The sequence below is a fragment of the Aphelocoma coerulescens genome, chromosome 14 (genome assembly GCF_041296385.1).
Source record: "Aphelocoma coerulescens isolate FSJ_1873_10779 chromosome 14, UR_Acoe_1.0, whole genome shotgun sequence".
Classification (NCBI taxonomy): Eukaryota; Metazoa; Chordata; class Aves; order Passeriformes; family Corvidae; genus Aphelocoma; species Aphelocoma coerulescens.
This window is the reverse complement of record NC_091028.1, coordinates 5,731,179-5,752,739: the sequence shown is the minus strand read 5'-3', so window position 1 is coordinate 5,752,739 and position 21,561 is coordinate 5,731,179. Positions and strand designations below refer to the sequence as shown.

Below are 21,561 nucleotides of genomic sequence, written 5' to 3'. Positions count from 1 at the left end.
CTCACTGGCTTTCTGGCACCCCTCACTCTGGATCCCCTGCACTGCTTTGTGCCCCAGGCCCCGAGGAACAGCAGGACACTGGTGCTGCCTCCTGCTCCCCAGTGCCTGTGGCCCTGCTCACAGCACAGCTCTGGGACGTGGCTGCTCTCCTGCAAAGGCTTTTCCAGGCACTTGGACATGGTGATGGATGGCTGCATCAATACCTGCTTTGTTTAGCCTGGAGGAGGATTTCAGGCCGTGCTCTGTCTTCCTTGCTTCCCCCCAGCCCAAGCATCAGTACCACAGCCTCCTGATGGTGCAAGTAAATGCAAATAAATCAGGTCACTCACTGTAGTGCTTCATCCCCTGGGAAACTGCAGCAGGCTCTGCTCAGCTGGCATTTCTGTCTTGAAGGTGCTCAATGAGCTTTACAACTCAGCCCAAATTTTTCCTGTTTGACTTTTTAATATCAACTTACCCTGCCATAGAAACCCTGAACATACCACATAATTCAGGCTACTCCAACTTGATATTTAGGATTTTTAGACATTTGCAGGCCAGGTCTGGGGTTTTGCCTCCCAAAATGACAGCAGAGATGGGACAGGTAAAAAACTGAGATTCTCACATTGACCAAGCAAGGTATTTTCAAGAACTGAGAATCCCTGGTGGCTGGTCCTTCACGGAACTAAAAGCACTAACTTTGTAATAAAAGGTAATCCCTCGATTTTCTGCTGACATCTGAACAAACTCCCACAGAAAAAGGGGATCTTGTGTTATATTATCTTAAGAAGAGGAGCAAATGACATAACCTCAGCACTCACCTTAAAAGAGTGTGGAGCTAATGGGCTCCAACCAAGTGTCCTTCTCTGAAGAAGCATTACCAAAGCTCTTAAATCACATTTAGCTAACATGACCAAGAACAGCATCCTTTTTTCCTTGGTAAACCAAGCTGTCTCTTTTCATCATGGCTAACATCAAAACACAAGCATAGGTTAAAGAACCTAATTTCAGAGAGCACATTGGCTGAACAATTTGCACAGAATTTTCTACCCATCCTATTTAAAGAGGGTGGGGACAGTAAGTTAAATTCTACTTTTCTTGCAGACTTCCCAAAGCTCTCATCACACATCATCTTTCTGAACACTTGAATAACATCAGCAAATTATCACATCCTTCCTTTTCATCCAACAGGATGTCATCACTTGCTAGCAGGCAGAAAAGCTCATTTCCCAACTTTGCTTCCCTGCGCTGGCCCCATCACTCACCAGGAGTCCCAGTCAGCAATTTGAACAAAGTGCCACATTGCTATAGCAACATAATTAATATAAGTGCACCCTGCTAATTTGGTGGTGCTTGTAGTCACAAAGAGCACCACTGTTGGCAGGTCTGTGCTGAGTGCTGATCTCTGATAACAGGTACAATCAAGCCAGGGCTAGAAAAAGCTTCAACCTCTCCTGTGTTTGACCAAAAATAACACTCCCATTAACACAGTTCCTGAGTACAACTGGATATTACCTGGGAGAAACTCCAGTGGAGGCACTGGAGTGTAATTAACAGAAGGAACAATTCCAAGGAAAAGAAAAAGAAGAGGAATGAAAGTGCATGCTGGCATAACCAGATCTCTCAAACACAAGTGTCTTGCTGCGAAGGGGTGTAGAGGGAAAGCTCTGCAGTCACCAGGGAGGCACATTCCATGTGCCACAGCACTGCTGCCCTGTGCAAGTGCAGACAGGCAACTTCCCTTGGATGCCTTTAACTTCCCCTCCACAGTGTTGATCAAACCACCTTCCAGACAGAATTTTTAGAGCACAGAGGCCCTGACAGCCAAAAGTAGGAGGACTGTGATTTCCTCCGAGTCCTCTTTTAGGTGTTACAAGTAGAATCTGTTACTAACAGATCTTGAAAGGGAATGGCAAAAGGCCAGGCTAGCTAGAGATGTTTGGGAAATGAACATCACTATTGCATAACACTGTGAAAACTGAGATTGCTATTTACAGAGCGCTTATGCTGCAAGATCAGCAGCTCTTCCACATGAGATTGTCTGTGCTTCAGCACTCCCACATACACACTTTGGATTCTCCAAAGATGAAGAAAAAAACTAATACCACATAGGCCATAAAGAAGTGGAAACTCCTGTAACAAAGAGCAAGAGAAGTTCCCCTTCCTCATCCCAGCACAATCCTAAATCAACTCCTCAGCAGAGTTACATGAGCATCCAACCACTGGTCTTGGAGTTCTTGTGATCTGAACCAGTCATAACATCCTCCCTCTTTGAACAGCTCAACAGCTACAGAGCTCATCAGGACACCTTTGGAGGTGAACAAGAACAAGGAACATCCAGGTGAGAAAAGAGCCTGCATTGCTACAGCCACCCTTGGTGGCACAGAAGGAACAAGAAAACTACACAGGAGCATCACATTCACTCAAGGAACTGAGAACAGCAGTCCCAGCTTGGACTCTGCCCTGTACCAGAGCCTGCTTACAACAACAGGTTTTATATGATTGCTTTTATATATCCCAGCTTTTTGTAAAAGTGTTTGATCAGACAGAAAAGCAAATGTTCCTCAGTCCAGCAGGAGAGGTTGCACTCCAGTTTCCAGGGCATCAGTTGAAGCTGACCTCAAGCTGACCTTTACAATCCCAAGACGGGGATTGTTCACTGCTTCTGCCACACATCCCTCACACAAATCCAGGCTGCTCTCTCTGATTTCCTTAGGGAGGCTCTTAATGTACAAACCAAGTGAAAAAAGTAAAAAGTCTTAGCAAGGATCAATACTGGAGATGAAAGTGTTACTGAGAATAAATTCTCGTGGCTTTCCAGCCTCTATGTGGTAACTGTGATGGGGACAAGTCAATAACTAGTATGAACATCTCTCAGACTTTACAGCAGCCCACCTGAGTGCTAAACATTATTATCCTCTGCAGAGAGACAGGAAACAGGCTGAGTTAGGTGAGGTACAGCCTTGACAAGTGTAGTCCACTTAGTGCACTGCAGTGGAAGGGCACAGACTCTGGAGGAGAAAAACTGGACCTACAAGGAGAGACTCAAACAGTATTTAGGCCAGCAGAGAGAAAAGTATGAGGTCTTGGGGGAGACAGTAGTTATCAAATACGTAAAAGGCAAAGAAAAAAGAAATATTCCAGCCTCCAGGTCCTTTGAGGGCAGGACAAATAGTAAGGATTTGATTTTTTTCCTGTTTTGAAACTTAGGCTAAATGTTAGAAATAAAGTTTTAAAGGTAAGATCAGTTCAGCAATAAGCAAATTGCCTGGGGAGGCTGCAGAAGCTGCAGAACAGATCAGCATCCTAGAAGGGCATGGGCGTGCACTAATGCAAACTGATGCTACCTTCAGGCAGCAGCCTGACCTTCTGCCATGCTTTCAGTGCAGGATTCAAAGACAAATTCAACCCCTTTGGGTAATCAGCAGGAAACTGAACTACATCTCTGGAGTGCCAGCCTGTCCTCATAGCTGTGGTACTGCCCTACCAGCCAACAACCAACTGCATCCTCATCTGCCTCCGAAGCATGGAGCCAGAACAGCTTTCCTGCTGCAGTGGCCAGCTGATAAAACCAGAGCTGGCACAAGGGGAATAAACATTTACATGAACACTACCAGTTGTGATCAACTTGCAGCACACCAGGCTGACAGGAGCAACAGAACTCAATTCAGGTAAGATGTCACATCAAGATACATCCTCATTTCTCCACCATCAGCCGCCTCTCCTGGCCCTGCCTGGCTGATACCCATGGACAGCACAATGCAGGAGGCTTTGTAAAAGAAAGATTAGGTTAGTTACTAACTCCATTCTGCCACCCTTCCAGTTCTAGTGAACTTTATCTTTGAGGGCAAACTATTGAGCAGATCAAACAGAGAAGGAAAACAAAAGCATCTCTGATTAAGGGCTTATTTTCAAGGAAGGCATGGTACTTACAGGCTTCACATTTTCAGGTAAGATTTAAGTTGCATATTACTTTCATGTGTTTTGCTTAGCTTTTGCATTTTGATCAACTTAAATGATTTCCATTTTCCCTTTCTAGTTTGCTTGCCAGGGGTTAGTATTGTGTGAGTAATGAGAACAGTATGCAATGGTTAGGTAACAAGAATTTTCCAACTAGAGAAATAGTCAAGGATGAAAAAGCCTCTGTGTAAATAAATTTATCGTAGATTCAAGATGAACAGGATGATTTGCTTAATGCACATACAACTGAAACATGACAGCCTACAGACACAAAGACCTACCAAGAGGCAAACTATTCCCCCCTCTCCACCTCCATCCCCCCTTGGAAACCCTGTAATTTCATTATCTAAAAAAAACCCCCAAAGCATCAGCCCAAATGGCACCGCAGGATTTCTGTGGGAGTAATGTACAAGTCTCTTTTTTAGTCTGTAAAGCTCTGAACTTGAGTGCTCAGAAATACCTTGGAGGCGAGCACTCTGGAGCAGAGAGCTCCTGGACATCACCCTCAGCGCCTCCCTAAAAGCAACAGAGCCCAGCAGCACTGCAACCTGAGCTGGGGCTCAGGAAAATGGCCTGAAGCTCCAGCTTTGGCAATAGCCACCAGAGCCTCCTGCCTATTCTGCAAGCCAGCAGTGCCACAGGACACAGGTCCTCTGGTGAGGGGCTCTCCTCTTGCTCCATCTTTCCTGATCTCTGCTCACTCACACAAAGCATTCAGACCCAAAGGCCACAGGTCTCTTATACAACCTGCAACCAAGACCCTCTATTATTTGCTTCAGTATTTTAGTAGGCTTGGAAGTTTTCTGGAAGCAAGGATGGATTAATGGAGTCCAGAGCTGCTTTCCCTTCTTAGGAGGATCTAGACTCCCTCACTGACAGCAAGAAAGGAAGAGGAGTTTGTGCATCTGCCCTCCACTGCCCTTCTGCACCTCTGTGCTAGGGAAGCAGCACGGAATTGTGCAAGACACTGGGAGGGACAGGGAGCATTAAGTGGTGCTGAGGTGCCAGATTAGCTCAAAGGACCAGGAGCTAACGAGGCCTGCTTGCTGCAAGCACTTTCCATTGCCCACGATCGACCAAACGATCCCTGCTCCTGCCCAGGGTGGATAACCAGTGCGTCACTCCCATAAATAGAAGCGCATCCTGCACTGAAACACTGACCTAATATTTTCTAATGGTTATAAGACCAGACTCGGTGTTCTTTAGTCAAAGGTCAGTTGCTCCCCAAAGTGTATTATTTAAAAGGAAATCAATGATGTTTAAGTTTCTGAGCAAATGGAAGGGGGTGCTTGGTTTATCCTGGCAGTGCCAGAGCACAGTGGCATTGCAGAGGGAGGGTGGAAGGACAGGAGAAACACTAAGATTTACTCAGTCACAAGAAAAGCCATTCAGCCATACTGTATTCAGTGTAACAGTACATGGAATGGATGATCTTAAGACTCCACACCATTTTGTCCAACACAGCCAATGGGAATTTAATTTTTATATCTATTTCAGAGAGACTGCAGGTTTAATATACACATACACAAGCTAAATTGCAAGCCATAGCCAAGAAAAACTTGCCATTCACTTAGGAGAAAGCAATTTGGTGCCGTGTGGCAGGGTTTTATTTCACACTAGAGCTCATTTGAGGCAGAAACACACAACCCCAGTGAGGGCCACCTCTTCATGCCAGTCACACAAAACCTCTTCACAAGAGGAGATGTGCAAGGTTGTGCTACACAGCACAGAGAAAGCCCAGCTCATTTTGATGGATGATTGTCTCATCTCTGCACTGTGCAGTGCCAGAGGGTAAAGCAGAGTTCCAAGGGCTGAAGAGCTTTACTTCAAGTAAGCATGTTTAAAGGGCAAATTATTAACTTTATATGTTCTTGTTTGCAGAATGAGAAAAAATCAACCAGATACACTTTGGACTACAACTGCATCATTATCTAAGATGCAGAACATCATATTCCTCAAGTTTTGAAAGACTCAACAGCACGGGACAAACCCCAGTGATGTTCAAACTGGAATTCTGTCCACCAATGTAAAGTTAACACTCACCAAATACAAAGCAGGAAAATACAAGGAAATACTCACCAAATACCAGCAGTCTGGAGTTTTGCTGCAGGCAACAGGTCAGCTGTCGACTAAGCAGCATTGATGCCATTTTATCTTTTCTTTACTGAAAAAGACTCAATCTTGAGAGGTTTCTTTCTGGTTGATGTTCTGAAAAAAAAAAAAAGCAAAAAAAAAGCAAACACTTATTTATGTCCCTAGAGATGCAGCCACTATTACTGTGCTGCTCATTTCAACTCCCCCTTTCACTAATTTCCATCCAAAGACACCAAGAGCATGGTTTGATGGATTAATGCTGATGTTCAGAGCAGCCTCAGGACTGAGCCCCATATCTGATTCTTGGCTTGGTCTTACTAAGGCAAAATAGTTCTAGGCTAAAGCTGTATGTCCCAGCTTCTGCAGGGCCAGGGGGTAAAGGTCAGCACCTGTTTTCCCTTGCTCTTCCTCTCTACTTTCTCTATATATGTAGACTGTGTTGAACTTTAAAAAAATTGTTTCCAGTCAGTCTCTCAAGCCAAAGCTGATGTTTTTTATTTGACCTAAGTTTATGAGAAAAATCTCATCTAATACAAAAGACAGCAGGACAAGCATTAGGAAATAAAAGAAAAATCAATCTCCTGAAAACCCAGTTTATACCCATTAATCATAATCCTGTGAAGAGAGAATGTGAGAGCTGAGATTGTCCAGCCTGAAGAAGGCTCAGGTTGCATCCCATCAATGTGTAATGAATACTTGATGGGAGCGAATAAAGGAGCCAGGGGCTTCTCAGAGGTGTCCAGTGATGGGATAAGAGGCCATGGGCACAAACTAAAATACTCTGAGCTCCATTTAAACACAGGAAAACCCCAGGCAGGTTGCCCAGAGAGGGCATGGAATCACCATGCCTGGAGATATCCACAACCCAAACAGTCCAGAGCAGACTGCTTTAGGTGTCACTGCTTGAGCAGAGGGCTGGACCAGACACCCTCAGCTCCCTCCCAGCCTCAGCCATTCTGCAGTTCTGTCTCAGGTGGTTACATATAATTGACCTTGGAAAGTCAAGTAGCATGAACAATAACATGACTCCCTTTTCACTCTGGATCACTTGTGCAGAAAGCCTGGCTGGAAGTCAGGAATAGATAAAACAGATCATTGAATTATTATCCAGGACACAGGTTAAATTCAAACTTCACACTTATCAGCATGGCCCCCTGTGTTCTGTGAAGGACACTGGAGCCCTTTGCCTGGCATTTGCACCTTGCTGGATGCAGACCACGGAGCAGCAGTGGACCGAGGCTCGCAGTCCAAACAAAATGTCATTATCCATAAACCTGGAAAAATTTTATTTAACAATAGTAGACATGATCTTCCAGCAGAAAGAGATCACAGTTTACAGCTTCCATCAGTCTTATGCCATCAATAAAACATGCCAGCAGATGTTTGTGACCAGATGCAGGGAAGTAGCTGAACTATTGCTACCATGATAACAAGTATCTCTTACCCAGAACTAAAATATGAGAAATTTAGTTTCTTTATTGTCCTTATGCAAAATACTATTTGTTCTCCTTCACACTTGAGCTTTTTCAAAATACATAAAGGAAAACAAAAAAACTCTTACCTACGGGGATTTATAAATTCATAGACCTATTAAGACTCAGGAACAAAGCCAATTCCCTGTGCCTTTCCAGACAATAGCACTTGGTTTCACTTAGTTTGCTCTGAGTCCAAGTTAAAATTCAAGGTAGTCTGCAATGTGCCAATGTGAGCAAACACTTGCACAACACTTGTGCACATGCTGGAGGAGCAAAATTAGCTTCTTAAGGCTTTGGGTCATAAGTGCTGAGGGAACTAGTTTATTTTGTTTCAGAAAAGAGTAACTTCACTTATAAGACAAGATCAGTTTAATTCATTCATTATGTTTTCTCTCTCAACTTTTTCTTTAGTTGTGCTAACTTTTGCATAATCAATGTGTGAAGAAATATCCCAACACCAGGGATTTCTTATCTCATAACTACCCTCTAGCAAAAACCAAATGCCAGTCTAAGTCAGTGAGAAGATGCCCAGCACCTCGACTGATGTCCTCTGCTCAGAGCTGTTTATCTGGTCTATACTTCTCCAATCTCCAATTCCCTCCATAAGTTTGCTCTGCAAAGTATCACTTTTTAAGAGGCTGTTAAAAGGTAACACAGCTTTGCAGGAACTCACAAAAGGAGCAGTGCAAACGAACATAACAACCCACCAAGGTTCACTCCTTATTCTCATGCCCTTCAGTCATCTCCCATGGGGGGTTTTGCTGCCAGCTGTCCAACTTTCCTTCTCCACAAGGATGAGATGCCTCTTCACATACAAATCAAAACCACCTTCCAGTCACACTCCACAGCTGTGCCCACCACTGTCCAGGTTTCCCTTCTTCTTCTCTCCCTAGGTGAGCCATGACTATGTCTGCTCCCAGAATGTTACTTATTTTTTTCTTATACTTACTGTTTATCTTGAGTCCTTTAATAGCTAAAACTACAGCATTCATTAGAGGCTGAAAAAAATAATTGGAAATGATATTGGCTTTCTGAACTACTCGTAGAAAAAAAATTACTGCATGAGGTTTAAAAATAAAGTAGCTTAGTCCTAATTTTCCTTGACAGTTCTTATATAAAAAGTTTTACCATTTTCTAGTCCAGAGTCAGAATAAATCATGTAATATCACATGTGAGTATAACTAAACCCAACATCTTTTCCATCTCCATTATGCACACAGGCTCTCACAGGACATCAGCTGATGTGATTGGTATCTTAGTCTAAGCAAGCATTATTTGGTTATCACAATAACCAATTGAATTTTGCCTCCATAACTCATCTCCTGATCGATTCCCACGGGCCCAGCCTGTTCCAGCACTGCAAGCAGCAGCAGGGTTTGCAAGCCAGCAGAAATCAGCTCTCCTGCACATGTCAGAGCTGCAGCGATGCCACGCTCCATCACCGCTGCTGCTCCGGAGCCACTGCGGACACACAAATTCCCCAAATCCAGGCAAAATACAGCCACCAATTTCAGACACCTGACAGGAAAGGGGATGGGAAGGACCAGCAGACCATGAAGATGTGACACCCTTCCAGAAAAAGATTCGTAAGTCTTCCCCACACATTTTTCCTCTACTGGCAACTGAGCTGGAGGAGGCCATAGGTGCAGATGACTCTACACAACTGCTATTCTGAAGTGAAAGCTCACTACTTTAACTTTCCAAATACATTTGCATAATTTTGTCTGTAATTTCGCATTACATAAAGTGTGTTTGCCACTGCATATGTTTAAGCCACAGCCACATTCTTCTAGTAAGAAAAACTATTTTCAAAGAGGAAGCTCAGTCCAGTTTATCAAGCACATGAAACATAATGTGGATTTTTTAAATGCATGCTGTGAAACTGTATGTATTTTTTTTAAACAGCAGCTGCTAAATTTCTGTACCAAGTGATTACTTCTGACAGATAAAACTAGTTACTAGGGACAACAGTCATTCAGCAGCACATATGCTATGTGAACATAGAAAGAAGCATTGTTTCCATGAGCGAACATGATTGTGTTTTCTTTGGGGGGGGGGGGGGGAACCCTGGAAAAAATTTTAAAAAGAGGGGGCTCAATCCAGATATAAGAGTGAAAATAGACAAACTGGGAGTTTGTGCACCAATCTCACTCCCTAGCAGAGAAGCTAATGCAGCATGACATCCGTGTGCCAGACTGCAGCTCACAGAACCTGCCCTGGAAAACATCCTCTGGGGAGGTGCACAGGTAAAGGCAAAACTAATACCCAGTGGGGTGGGAGGAGAAGCCAGCTCTGCAGGTTTGGGAGGAGAAGTCAGCTCTGCAGGTTTGCGTCTCTTTCTTGCAACTCTGACAAAGACCCAGAAACCTGTTTGAAATTCATGGGGGCACATTCATCTGTCCCTCAGCTGCTCCAAACCCATTTAACCAGGAACAATTACATGGTTTAGAAACAGCAGCACAAGCTGCACTGGTCAATTACTTCACAAGGCTTCCAAAAAGTGGATTTGGGGAGGTGGGGAGCAGGGACCTAAAGGCAAATTCATTCCTTTTTTTAATGGTTTCCTTTGCTTGACTTTTCCAGGCTGCACAGCAAGGGTATAGTCATGCTAAGGGCTAACTGTGAAATTTTAAGAATCTCTGACTATCTCTTAGTCCTGTTTGCTTGGATCCATGTGGAGGTGAACCCAGCCCAAGGCTCACTCACACGGTGAGCTGCACAGGGGCTGCTGGTGGGTGCAGAGGCTGCAGCAGCCCTGTCACTCTCTTGGAGCCCACGGCAGCACCAGCATTGCACCTGAATGCCAACCCTCGCTTCCCACAGCCAGCCTGCCCAGGCATCCCTCAGGTGAGCTGGCACAGGACAGGATGCAAGGAGGGAGTCCATCCAAGAGGCAAAAAGGCTCTTTATTTTACAGCTCAGTGTGCTTTGACACTGCTCTTTCTGCATGTGCCTTTTAACAGTGAAGGAACTGCAAACTGGGAAACCAAGTCAGCTGTGGTTCCTGACACTAAGAAGGACAATGTTGAAAAGTCAGGCAGGACCCAGGTCCATCTTGGAGTTGTTAATGGGGCACAAGTCTCCTGGCTTGTAGTGTTCATGAACAAGCATCTTTAACGACATAGGTGATTTAGCTCAGGTATTTTACTCCTGTAAACAGCTCAAGGAGATCCCAGAGTCTGGAATAGCCCCACAATTTCACAAAGAAATATAAGTATGGGCAAGGTAGAAGACAGTCAAGGCTGTTATCCGTTAAACATAATAATGTCCTTCCTTAGTCTGCATTTGAGGAAGAATCAGGTAATGTAATGTCATCATGGTATCTGCATAAAAAGATCCAATGAACACAGCACTAGCTGTTTGAAAATGCACAGCCCCACCCTCCTTTGGGGAGACAGGGAATGTCCACGCCCAGCAGATCAAAGCAAAGCAACTGAATGAGTTCACCAGTTACTGACAGAGCACAGGGTGATGTTAGAAATCCTGACTTGCTGCTTTAGCCACTTAAATGTAGTAAACACCAATGTAAATAAAGAGGCCTGGCAGCGTGTTGATGTATGTAGCTGCAGTTCACTTGGTCCCAGGAGCAGAGTTAAGAGTTCAGTATAGACTATGGAATTATGAAAGCCTGAGCGCACACAATGAAATACAACAGGTCCTTTTACTTCAACAGGGGTTTTATCCCGAAGTATAGTTCTGAAACAAATTTGAATTAGCTTACAGCAGCATTTGGAGAAGTCTGTAAGAGTAACACCAAGAACTTAGAAATTCAGTCATAGCTAGGCTAAAGTTATCTCAAATGAAATAGAATAGAATTGAATAGAAAAATCCTGTTAAGAGGAAGTTGAAAGAAGATTTACATCTAGTGTTCATAAAAGCCTGGCATTAGATTTTTTCATCACGTGTCTATACAAACCCAGCACAAAACAGAGCTGGAACCCCCAGCTTTGAGAAGAACAGTACCTGGCAGCATCTTCATGAGAGGGCACAGCAAAGAACAAGAAGCTGCTCATCCCTAGGTCAACCAAAGGCCACAGCCTCGTACTCCAGAAGTGATGGTGGTTCCAGGCACCCCACAACATCGAGCCCACGCAGCAGGATCAGGACAGAGACGGACACCCTGGAAGAGGTGTGGTGGGTCTGCAGGACCCAGCCAAAAGAGACCCCTGAGCACTTTGAAGCTCAACACTTATGTGGCCCAATTTCATGGGCAGCAGCTGAGAAAGAGCAAAGTGTGGCTCTCCCCAAGGCCTGGCAAGCCTGTGCCTGCAGAGCTCACCAAGGCACTTCCCACCAGGAACACCAGCAACAGAACGCTGACCTGCAAGTGGAAACGTCTATCTACCACCTAAATGGATTTTGCCAAAAACCACAAAAGCTGACAGGCTGTTTATGCCTCTAATAATCTTAATGGCTTTGTGTAGAACAGTATGTAATTGAAAACTCCACGATTGTACTTAAGTTGTCAAGGACACAGTTGTCATAGTTACAAGTAAAGCTCAAGTGTTGGTTATTCAGGGTTGCCTATTTATTTTTTGACACCAACAGCGTTGGACAGTCCCACAAGTCTTCAGGAGAATAGAAATGGAGAGACTGGTTTTGTCCTTCATGTCTTGACAAAACAGTAAATACTGCACACAAAGGCATAATAAACTGTTTTTTTGCACAGCTCCCTTCTCTCCCTCCACATGCAGCTGGCATTCAAGTCTGTCTGTTGTGAGCACTGCAGCAAAAGCACAAACCAAGCTTCACTGCACAAGATGAAAACCTCACACCTACAGCTTGGAAGTACTGTCCAGTACCCACGAGGACATGACAATCCCTACCTCCTTCATGGGACCTGCACTCAGCAGTAAAGCCAGAACAGGTTCAGTCCTTCCATCAAGTTTTAAAACTCATTTACAGTCAAAAGTGTCACTACACTCGTGTCCAGGTTCTCCTTCTCAAGTGCCCTCTAAGCAGGGTTTGGTGGCCGGATATGAACATATGATTTTTTTTTTTTTTCTTAAAATAAAGTATTTCTGCCCTTGTTTCTGTTCACCCTCTCTTCAAAAAATATTGGGCCAAGGAAGGACTCCTGGTTCCTAAACCAATAAATAAGAACAGGTAGGAATGTTGTGATTATGGCACACTAGGATTCAGGTGACCTACTAAACTTTTGAGCAGCTCATTTTTGATCCAAGAACTATTGGCACAGCTAAGGTGGGATGAGATGTGCCTATACCTTCCCTGTGAAAGAAGTACATTGTCTCAGGAAAAGAAAAAATGGGATTGAAAAAGCATCTGCTAGAAATTGGGCAAGTTCCAGATGCAAAGCCAACAATAACTACATAAATGGCATAATGATACATAAATGCTGATTAAAAACAAGCACAACTAAACTTATATTAGCTGAAAAATTCTAAATTTTTTTTAGTAGTTCCCCCTGAAAAAACCTGCACTTTGATATTTCAGTGAACTTTACCAGTGAGGTACATATAAAAACATCTCTTCAAGCCTGCATATTTTAAATCCATTATTTTAAATGCAGATGGAAACAACATAGCCAAACCATTCCTGTTCATTTCCATATATTTCCCAGACCAAAACAGCCCAGCTCACAATGGATTAAACAAATTATGGCACAGCCGTGCTTTTCAGATTAGTTGCTCCACAAGCATTTTGTAGTTTTGAAAAAATTAAAGTATTGCCTTCAAAGTAATACCTTCAAGTGGTATTTCCAAGGAAATTCAGTTATATTCCTTGTAAGATTTTATTCCTAGCATCTTACTGCTGCCTCCTCAGAGATCAGGAGAATAGATAAATAGTGTAAAATAAAAGCACAATTTATTTTTCTGTGTCCTAAGGCATAAAACAGCTCACTTGGAGACAGCCTGCACCAAACCAAGGGAAATGCCTTAAGCCAGGGCGAGAGCTCTGCTTTCTCAAGGTGACCCCCATTCCAGCTGAGGACATGGAAAAGCAGAGCCATGCGGGAGATCTCTTGTACACAGGGTCCAGAAAACAAACCAGGAGCAGGATCCCTGCGTATCCATGGCAGGGACACTGTAACAATACACACACACACCTGCTCAAACACAAATTCCCACATTCCCCTCTGGACACAGCGTGGCCGGACTCTGAGCCCACCCCACTGCCCGCGGGCACACGGCAAAGGCACTTACAGGACTCGGATGCAAACTCCAGCACGCAGCCAGCTCTCCCGTTGGAAGTGCTGCTCCCAAACTGCCCACAGCCAGCTCCTGGGTTGGAAGTGCTGCTCCCAAACTGCCCACAGCCAGCTCCTGGGTTGGAAGTGCTGCTCCCCGCTTCACTCCCTGCTTGTCTTCAGCGCAGGCTGCTGCCGGCTGCGCTGGTGAGGAATGCCATTGCTGCCAGCTCCTTCCAGCAGCCGCGCAGCGAGGACAGGCATCACCCAGAGGAAGCCCTGAGCTGCAGCCCCGCAGCTCAGCTGGGGGGATGCCCCAGTTAATGAAGGTTAATGGAACCAGCTTCTGGCAGCTACAGCCCGCACTCAGCCAAAGCCAGCAGAGAGGAATACCCGACTTGCCTCAACCCCGAGAGCATCTGGCTCTGGAATACGGGCGTCCGAGTTCATCCAAAAGCCTCCTCGGCAGCTCTCTGAAAACAAATTCCGAGATGCAGAGCCAGACTGCGTTAAGGTTTGAAATGGCTCCTTAGTTTTCAACAACTGTGGAAGTTGAAGAACAGGTTTTGTCTCTAAACCCCGTATTTTTACTCGGGTTTGCAAATATCCTCAAGGTGACACCCAGGCACAGGACTGTCACAGAATAACCTTGGTTTGGTTCATTCCCTTCAGGTGGTGCGCAGGCAGCACGACAGCCAGCACGCATCCCAGCCGCACCTCCCGCTGCACACTGCTCCTGACGGGAACGGGGGAGATGTGGGTACCCACAAAACACCAGCAGCGTCCCTTCAGACACAGGGATGCAGGGAAAAGCAGCACAGGGTGCCATGGCCGAGGCTGGGCTGCCATCGCCAGGTTGCCATGGTACCAGGGGGCAAGAGGGAAGATGCGCCAGAACGCAGAGAGAGGCTAAGCCGCTTCAGATTTAAATCCCTGTGACAGCATTTCGGCCGAGCCACTGCACAGTTGCTGTGGCAACCGACTAGTGAAAAATCACAGAGGAAATCTGTAATTATTACAAGCGAGGTGGTGACTTACCCATTTCAGTAATCAGGGCATTAAAACGAGCAGAGGAGGGGGAGCCTGTGCTCCCCAACAGGCAGGGCTGCAGTGCAGCAGGGTGCCAGGTGTGAGAGCTGAGCTGGGGGTCCCGCTTTAGGCTCTGTAGGCTCCAGCTGTGGGATGCAACACTTGGGCAGGATGCTTCCTAAGCAGAGGGTTCGGACTGAGGCACTGCACCCTGTCTGCAAGGGGGGAGATGAGGGAGCAGCCAGAGCCAGCCCCAGACTTGTGCTGCTGGTTCAGCACGAGCAGAGTCAGGTGCAAGGAAGGGCCCAAGGCAGACAGAGGCAAGGACAGATATCAGCAGCAAGGGACAAAGACCGAAGATGCAATGCTTACAGGAAGCAGATAAGGCTCCTGGCAAACGTCACTCCAGTTTGTGCTGCTCCTGCAGCACCACACTTCCTTCTTCCCCTTCACTCAGAGCAGCCACAGCAGCAGTGTTGGTTCGGCTGGGGAGGGTGGTGTCATGATCACTGTGCTAACACAGGAACAACGAGGGACAAAGTCATTCAGGCAGACTAGTTACACACTGCAGTGTGTCCACTGTAACACTACCAGGTCATTTACACACCAACAGATGCCACACCAGCATCCACACAACCCATTTACACCCGTTGCAGGAGTACAAGTTTTAAAGCCACCACATTGTTTCCCAGAGCTTTTCTACCCAAAATGGAAAACTGATCAGCATCCAGACAAACTGCCAATCAAAATGCCACTAACACCAACAAGGAAGAGAAACAGATGTGGTTAATCCTGTTCTGGTTCCCTTCTCCCTTTGCTGGAGACTGTAGCCTGGGATCTCATGTGAGTACTGTGAGCAGCTGCCAAGAAAGAAGCCCAGACTGCAGTTATTTGTAAGACAGATCCCACAACAAGCAGTTGATTTGATCCAAAATAAGAACCAAAACTGATCCCCCACCTTCTTCATAATTTAAAATCTGTTATTCATTACATACACAGACTGTAAACAACACATTTAAGCTGGCCTGTTCTGTTTACCAGTCATTAGAACAAACTGCTGGCTTCAAACTGAACCTGTTAACCAGATAATCTACCACAGAAAGTGCCATAATACTATTCAGACAGATGGTTAATGCAGGGACACATGACAAAGCAGAGGGGGAAGGACTGAGAAAAGCTGTAGGTGCTTACACTCGCCCTGTACAAAACACTGAATTCAAGAGCAATTCCTTGTGTCAGTGATTCATTACTACACTTATTCAGTGAATAATCAGGATTACAGCTCCTAAGGAAGACTGAGGTTCTTGTGCCTCTGCTGCGTGTTGCCTTGGATAACGTGAGGCTAAACTCATTAAACAAAATCATGCTGGACGAAAAGTACTTCATGCTGCCAAGTGCTGCCAAGTTATATGGCAACATCATCTAGAGACTCCAGTCAGCACCGTGCCCCATCGTGCTGAGTCACGTTGTGTCAAACTGCTTGGAAACCCATCCTGCAGAGAGACAATAATTCCATTGTGGACTTTTATTTATCATGGATTTTTTTTGCTTTAACCCTTGCATCAAATGGCTGATTAATACCAAACTGCCACTTCCTGGGTAGAGCCTAAATTCTTGTTGTTCTGTATGGCTGCTTTCATCCCTCCATACCAACAATGACCCTGCCTGGCAGGCTGGATGCACAAAGAGGATGACAATGACCACATAAATCCTGTTGCAGGGCAAAAAACTTAGAAGTCCCATGTCAGTGATTTGAAGCAACTATAACTATTAAAACTTTATTTAATATGTATTAAAAATGTGCAGTTCACAAAAGTGGGAGCTGTAACAAAAACCCCATGGACTTGCATTTGATTTAATTAAGAGAACAGTGGTAATGAAACCTATTTGAACAGTCTGTCATTGGAAAGGATGTGGCCAACCACCTGCAGTAAGTTCACGTTCTGCTCTGATTTGCAGTTGTCAAAGGAAGACTCACTCATTACACAATCCTTCACTGTTGAAAAGTAATCTCCAGCTTCAGTAGAACCAACTGCTAATGTATTTCTCTGTATCAATGCTACAAACATTCTTCTGAAATACATGATGATGATACAAGGCAAAATGGGGATCAGATTCTGGCCAGGCCAGAACACCAAGTAAAAGCACATGGTTAGTATCAAAGATATTTTGTTTTTATGGAAAATATTGTAAGGTTTTCTATGATATCAACGCATTTCACTGCAAACGATGGCCAATTCCTCCAGAAGCACCAAGTCCTAGTCCTCCTTCAAAAAAACAGAGTTTCCACAAGACTCAGCAGCAGGGTCTCAGGACCCCAAACCTGCATGAAGAGGGAAACCAACACCTCTCTTAAGGGCTTGTGTTTGGAGAAGGAATAAAGCACAAGCTGGAGTGTCATATCAACTTTTAGGTACTGTGAGCAGTAATCACTAGGTTCACCTTAAAATAAATTAAGAAGTATTTCAATGCAGTTGGAAGGAAAGAAAATAAGACTATATAAATGTTGACCCCAAGTTAATTACAAAAATCTGAGCAAACAATTTGCAGACAGTAGGATAAAGATCTTATTTAGTCAAAGAAGATTACCATGAAGGGCAAAACAAAATAAAAGGACAACTGGGATTGCTTAGCTTTGTGGGAAAGCAAGCACACTGCAGCTTTCCAACCTGTGGCTGGCCAGAAGGCTGCTTCCTTGCCTAGCACATCCAGTAACTTTACACTCCGTGTACAGAGGCAGTTTTTCTTTTGTGAAAGAAGTTAAAAGGCTCGTGAACAGAGTGGAATTCAGCACAATCAGTACCACTAACTGCAGGGATTTCTTTTGGTGGGCAGATATTGAGCTTGAAAAAGTCAGAGGTTGCAGATGTGCAGGGCACACCTGAACTGCACCTGCATTACTCATTAATCAGTAACTACTGTAACTCACACTGACCTGGGGACAGGGGCATCACGCCCCCTCTGTTCTTCAGATGCCAACTGCTTTAATTCCCATTAAACATGAGAACTTCACATTCAGACAGAAAGGAATAGAGGAATTAAGCACAATTACCATGAAATTCTACTATTTAAAGTCCTATTATTTCCTGTTTATTCAGGCAACAGGTAAAAAGGAACAGCAGTTGGGGAGTTTTCAGAACAGTTCAGGAAACATAGATATGTACACAGTGTTAAAAAGACTCTGTTACTAAATTCCCTGATATGTTTAGAACATTATTTTTGGGCTCCAGATGGAGAAAGAAACTAGTGCCAATCTGATTCAGCAAGATACATGTTTCTCAAGTAATCCCTTTTACTTCACTGCGCCCATTCACAAAACTACAGTTGTGAATGAGCCAAAGTACTCTGCTGAGTTAAAGGCAAGGTAGAAAAACTGGGAACTGGAAGACTCTCTGGTGATCAAACCCTGAAAGTTACCCACTAGGGAAAAATCCACAAGGCTCCTGCATAAACTGTGCTTATTTACTCCTTAAATATTGCCTGTTTAACCAAACTAATGAATCTGCTGCATCACAGCATTTCAACACAGGTACTAAACACCTGGATACAAATTTGAGGAGATAAATTGGACCTTACTAAGTGTGCTAATGGCTAAACTCACTGGTAAAGGCTCTCAAGGTACATCTCTACTGCACCCTCAACTCTTATGGTAACACTGACAGCCACACAAGAAACTGGGCTCTGCTCTTCAGTCTGGTACCTCCATGTGGAGATTTTATGCACCACATTTTGGTAGTTAAAAAGTGTTGACCAGTTTTAGGAAAACTTCTAAATTTGGAAAAATCTTTACAGAAGCTCTAATACAAGTTGAACATGTCCAGCTTAGTTGCTGGGGTCAGAGAAGAGGGACCTGGAACCAAGAAACTGATGAAGGATGCCTTTTATAACTGTGATATTAAGAGAGGCTGCATGAACATGGGAAAGCAAACCCAGGATCACTACTCCAGGACAAGTACAATCAGTATGGAATAATGAGCTAGCAGTAAAGTTAAACAGCTTATTTATTTAACAAAAACCTTTTGTGTGAGATGTTTATCTTCCTAAAGGTAGCTTATAAAAGTAAGCAGCATCAGGACAATGGAACAGCAAGTGGTTCCCTTCTGAGTTCTGCCCTCACTGGTACTTAACCTCTCTCTCTCAAGAGGGCACTGTCATAGAAGCTCAGAGAAAGAACAAGAGCAAATTTCCCTTCTCCTTCATAAAATCAGGGTTTCACTAAATGGATGCAATTGCAGGACTTACCAGTAATCAGGTAATTCTTCATAGAAGATACATCATGTGCTTTGAGTGTCAGTATCATCTTAAGTTGCCCCTTTTCCCTCTTTGCTGTTAACTAGTGAAAGTACATAAAAGATGCAGAGGTTGGAGTTTCGCAAGATGAGAGGAATGTGGCTGCAAGCCTGCTAATCTTGCTCACCAGACAGAGCAGAGGATCAGTTATGCAAGGCTGCGTGTGGATTTTGACCAGATATAACAAACAGTTCCTTTCTCCTCTCTCTTTTCCATTTGGAACAACAAAAGTGAAGCTGTGAGCCATTTCCTATAATTTATCAGATCACTCCAGAAACTAATTTTCTCTGCATATTTTCTGGGGAAAAAAAGATGCTTTATGCAAGTGTTTCATTCTGAAATGATGCAACCAGCCTTGGGTTTGTGGGGTAGTAGCACCTTCTGAGCTTCTTTTCTGAAGAACCCCACTTTGTTTTAGCTCTCCTGTCACCTGCTCCCATCACTCAGTCTCCAATCTACACCACAGAGATTCCTAATTTGGGGAAGAAAAATCACCAAACCCTTCTTGGTGTCCAGCAGAGTCACAAGTTTGGCTCAGAGCAAACCAGGTACACCAGTGAAAGGAAACATTCATGCAGTGTGAGGAACAAGAAGTCCACCCTGAGGGGCCACCACGCTTGACTCCCTGTTGAAACATCACCTACCCATGGAACCCATGTCCATAGTCAGTCCTAGCATTTTGGTGGAACCAAGTCCCACTACACCAAAATCAACAGAGAAGTGAAACAACAAACTCTAAACTGATACACAATCAGGTAAGGGTCCAATTTTAATGAATAAATGAACAGCAGGAATCCTACAGCCTATATTACTAACAAGAAGCGTTTTCCAATCACCTTCTTGGCCAAGGGGAAAAAAAGTTACTGATAAGAAATTAGGCAAGCAGTCTCCTGTTACTGCTAAAAGGAACTGGCATTTTGGATTTAATTATTGGAAGAAGAAAACCACAAGATTTGTCAGTCATAGTTACTGCAATGCACAGACTGTTGCTGCAATCAGTAAAGTCCTTCCCAGTCAAAGACCCCATAACATAAATCCAGCCCCTAGTACCGCTTGTCATTGTCTCCACTTGCCTCTACTCCCTCCCCTTGTAACACTAACCAGCCCTTTCTATGTTTTGCTTCAGCTGCTTTTCACAACAGCCAAGGCAGAAGCATCATGCTCCAGCAGCCCCTTCCAACACCCACTGCCCAAAGCACAGAACAAAGGAAGATTTGCTCCCCTGTATCTCCATTACCTGGTAAAACCGCCCTGCAAACAAGGAATGTGGAGTTCATCTGAGCCCAGCTCATCCTCTGCTTTCCTACCTCCACCAGCACACTCTGATTGTGTAATCCTATTTCTCTCTCCAGGAAGCTGCATTGCAGCAATAGCTGTGGAGCAAAAAACAAGGCTTGCTTTATACTGGAACTGAGAGGGGAGAACACGAGAGTGAATGGCAGCTCAGTCCATACTGGGTAAATCCCATCCCTCACAGCTGCAGCTCGGTCCATACAGGTAAATCCCATCCCTCACAGCTGCAGCTTGGTCCATGTAGAGGTAAATCCCATCCCTCACAGCTGCAGCTCAGTCCATGTAGAGGTAAATCCCATCCCTCACAGCTGCAGCTCGGTCCATACAGGTAAATCCCATCCCTCACAGCTGCAGCTTGGTCCATGTAGAGGTAAATCCCATCCCTCACAGCTGCAGCTCGGTCCATACAGGTAAATCCCATCCCTCACAGCTGCAGCTCGGTCCATGTAGAGGTAAATCCCATCCCTCACAGCTGCAGCTCGGTCCATACAGGTAAATCCCACCCCTCACAGCTGCAGCTCGGTCCATACAGGTAAATCCCATCCCTCACAGCTGCAGCTCGGTCCATGTAGAGGTAAATCCCATCCCTCACAGCTGCAGCTCGGTCCATACTGGGTAAATCCCACCCCTCACACCTGCCATGGGGGCCCATCAGTGTCAGTGTGCTCAGCTTTGCCTGAAGTGATGCAGCTGTTAAGGATGGAGAAGTCATGGCTTGTAGCCTGCCCACAGCACCCTGTGGCAGGATTACCCTCTGGCCTGTTGCTGTGAAGAAAGCATCATGCCTGAAATCTGTCCAGAGCAGTTTGGTTTGGTTTCTAACAGCTCTTCTACCTGTCATGTTCTCCAATTCCCACCAAGGCAATCAGTGAGAGCTGTTAAAAATGCTTCAATACAAACTTATTACCTCCATCCTGCTCCCAGTGACCTAATTTTTTTTGGTGAACATCACAACATCAATATGAAGCAAGCACCTTGCAAAAAATGTGTAATTCATGACAGATGTGGAAAGAGAGTTAACAGAGAAGAACAAGATGGCTGGTTCCCATTATTTGAGAAGGACTGGCAGACAAATTGGGAGAAAACATAATACAAACAGAAAATATTACTGCACCAAGTTTATTTAAAATACTTAATTTTCATGATATTTATGTCACTTAAGCACTTTTCTGTAGTATTGCCAAACCAATTAAAAACATATGAGTTGATTTCAGTTGTGTTTGCTGTCAAGAGATGCTGCCAAGAACCTCTGCAAACTTCATCTTTCACTGAAAGAGGAAGCCAAAATTGGCA

The 21,561-nt window shown here is 44.6% G+C and overlaps 1 protein-coding gene across 7 annotated transcripts in view; it reads right to left on the bottom strand.

Annotated features, from left to right (window-relative positions):
• The window catches only part of ABAT (4-aminobutyrate aminotransferase), a 50,394-nt gene that overhangs the window by 22,333 nt on the left and 6,500 nt on the right, over positions 1 to 21,561 (bottom strand). Inside the window, exons 1-4 of one of the 7 annotated variants that reach the window (XM_069029960.1) lie at positions 20,213 to 20,386; positions 15,058 to 15,199; positions 13,673 to 14,129; positions 6,019 to 6,147 (exon numbers count right to left, since the gene is read on the bottom strand). In XM_069029960.1, coding sequence (XP_068886061.1) covers positions 6,019 to 6,088 — 70 coding nt within the window. In that variant the 5' untranslated portion in view covers positions 6,089 to 6,147; positions 13,673 to 14,129; positions 15,058 to 15,199; positions 20,213 to 20,386. Of the gene's footprint in view, positions 1 to 6,018; positions 6,148 to 11,471; positions 11,649 to 13,672; positions 14,130 to 14,694; positions 15,015 to 15,057; positions 15,200 to 18,927; positions 19,012 to 20,212; positions 20,387 to 21,561 lie in introns of those variants that run through there. The other 6 variants (XM_069029959.1, XM_069029961.1, XM_069029962.1 and 3 more) reach the window with 6 other exon arrangements.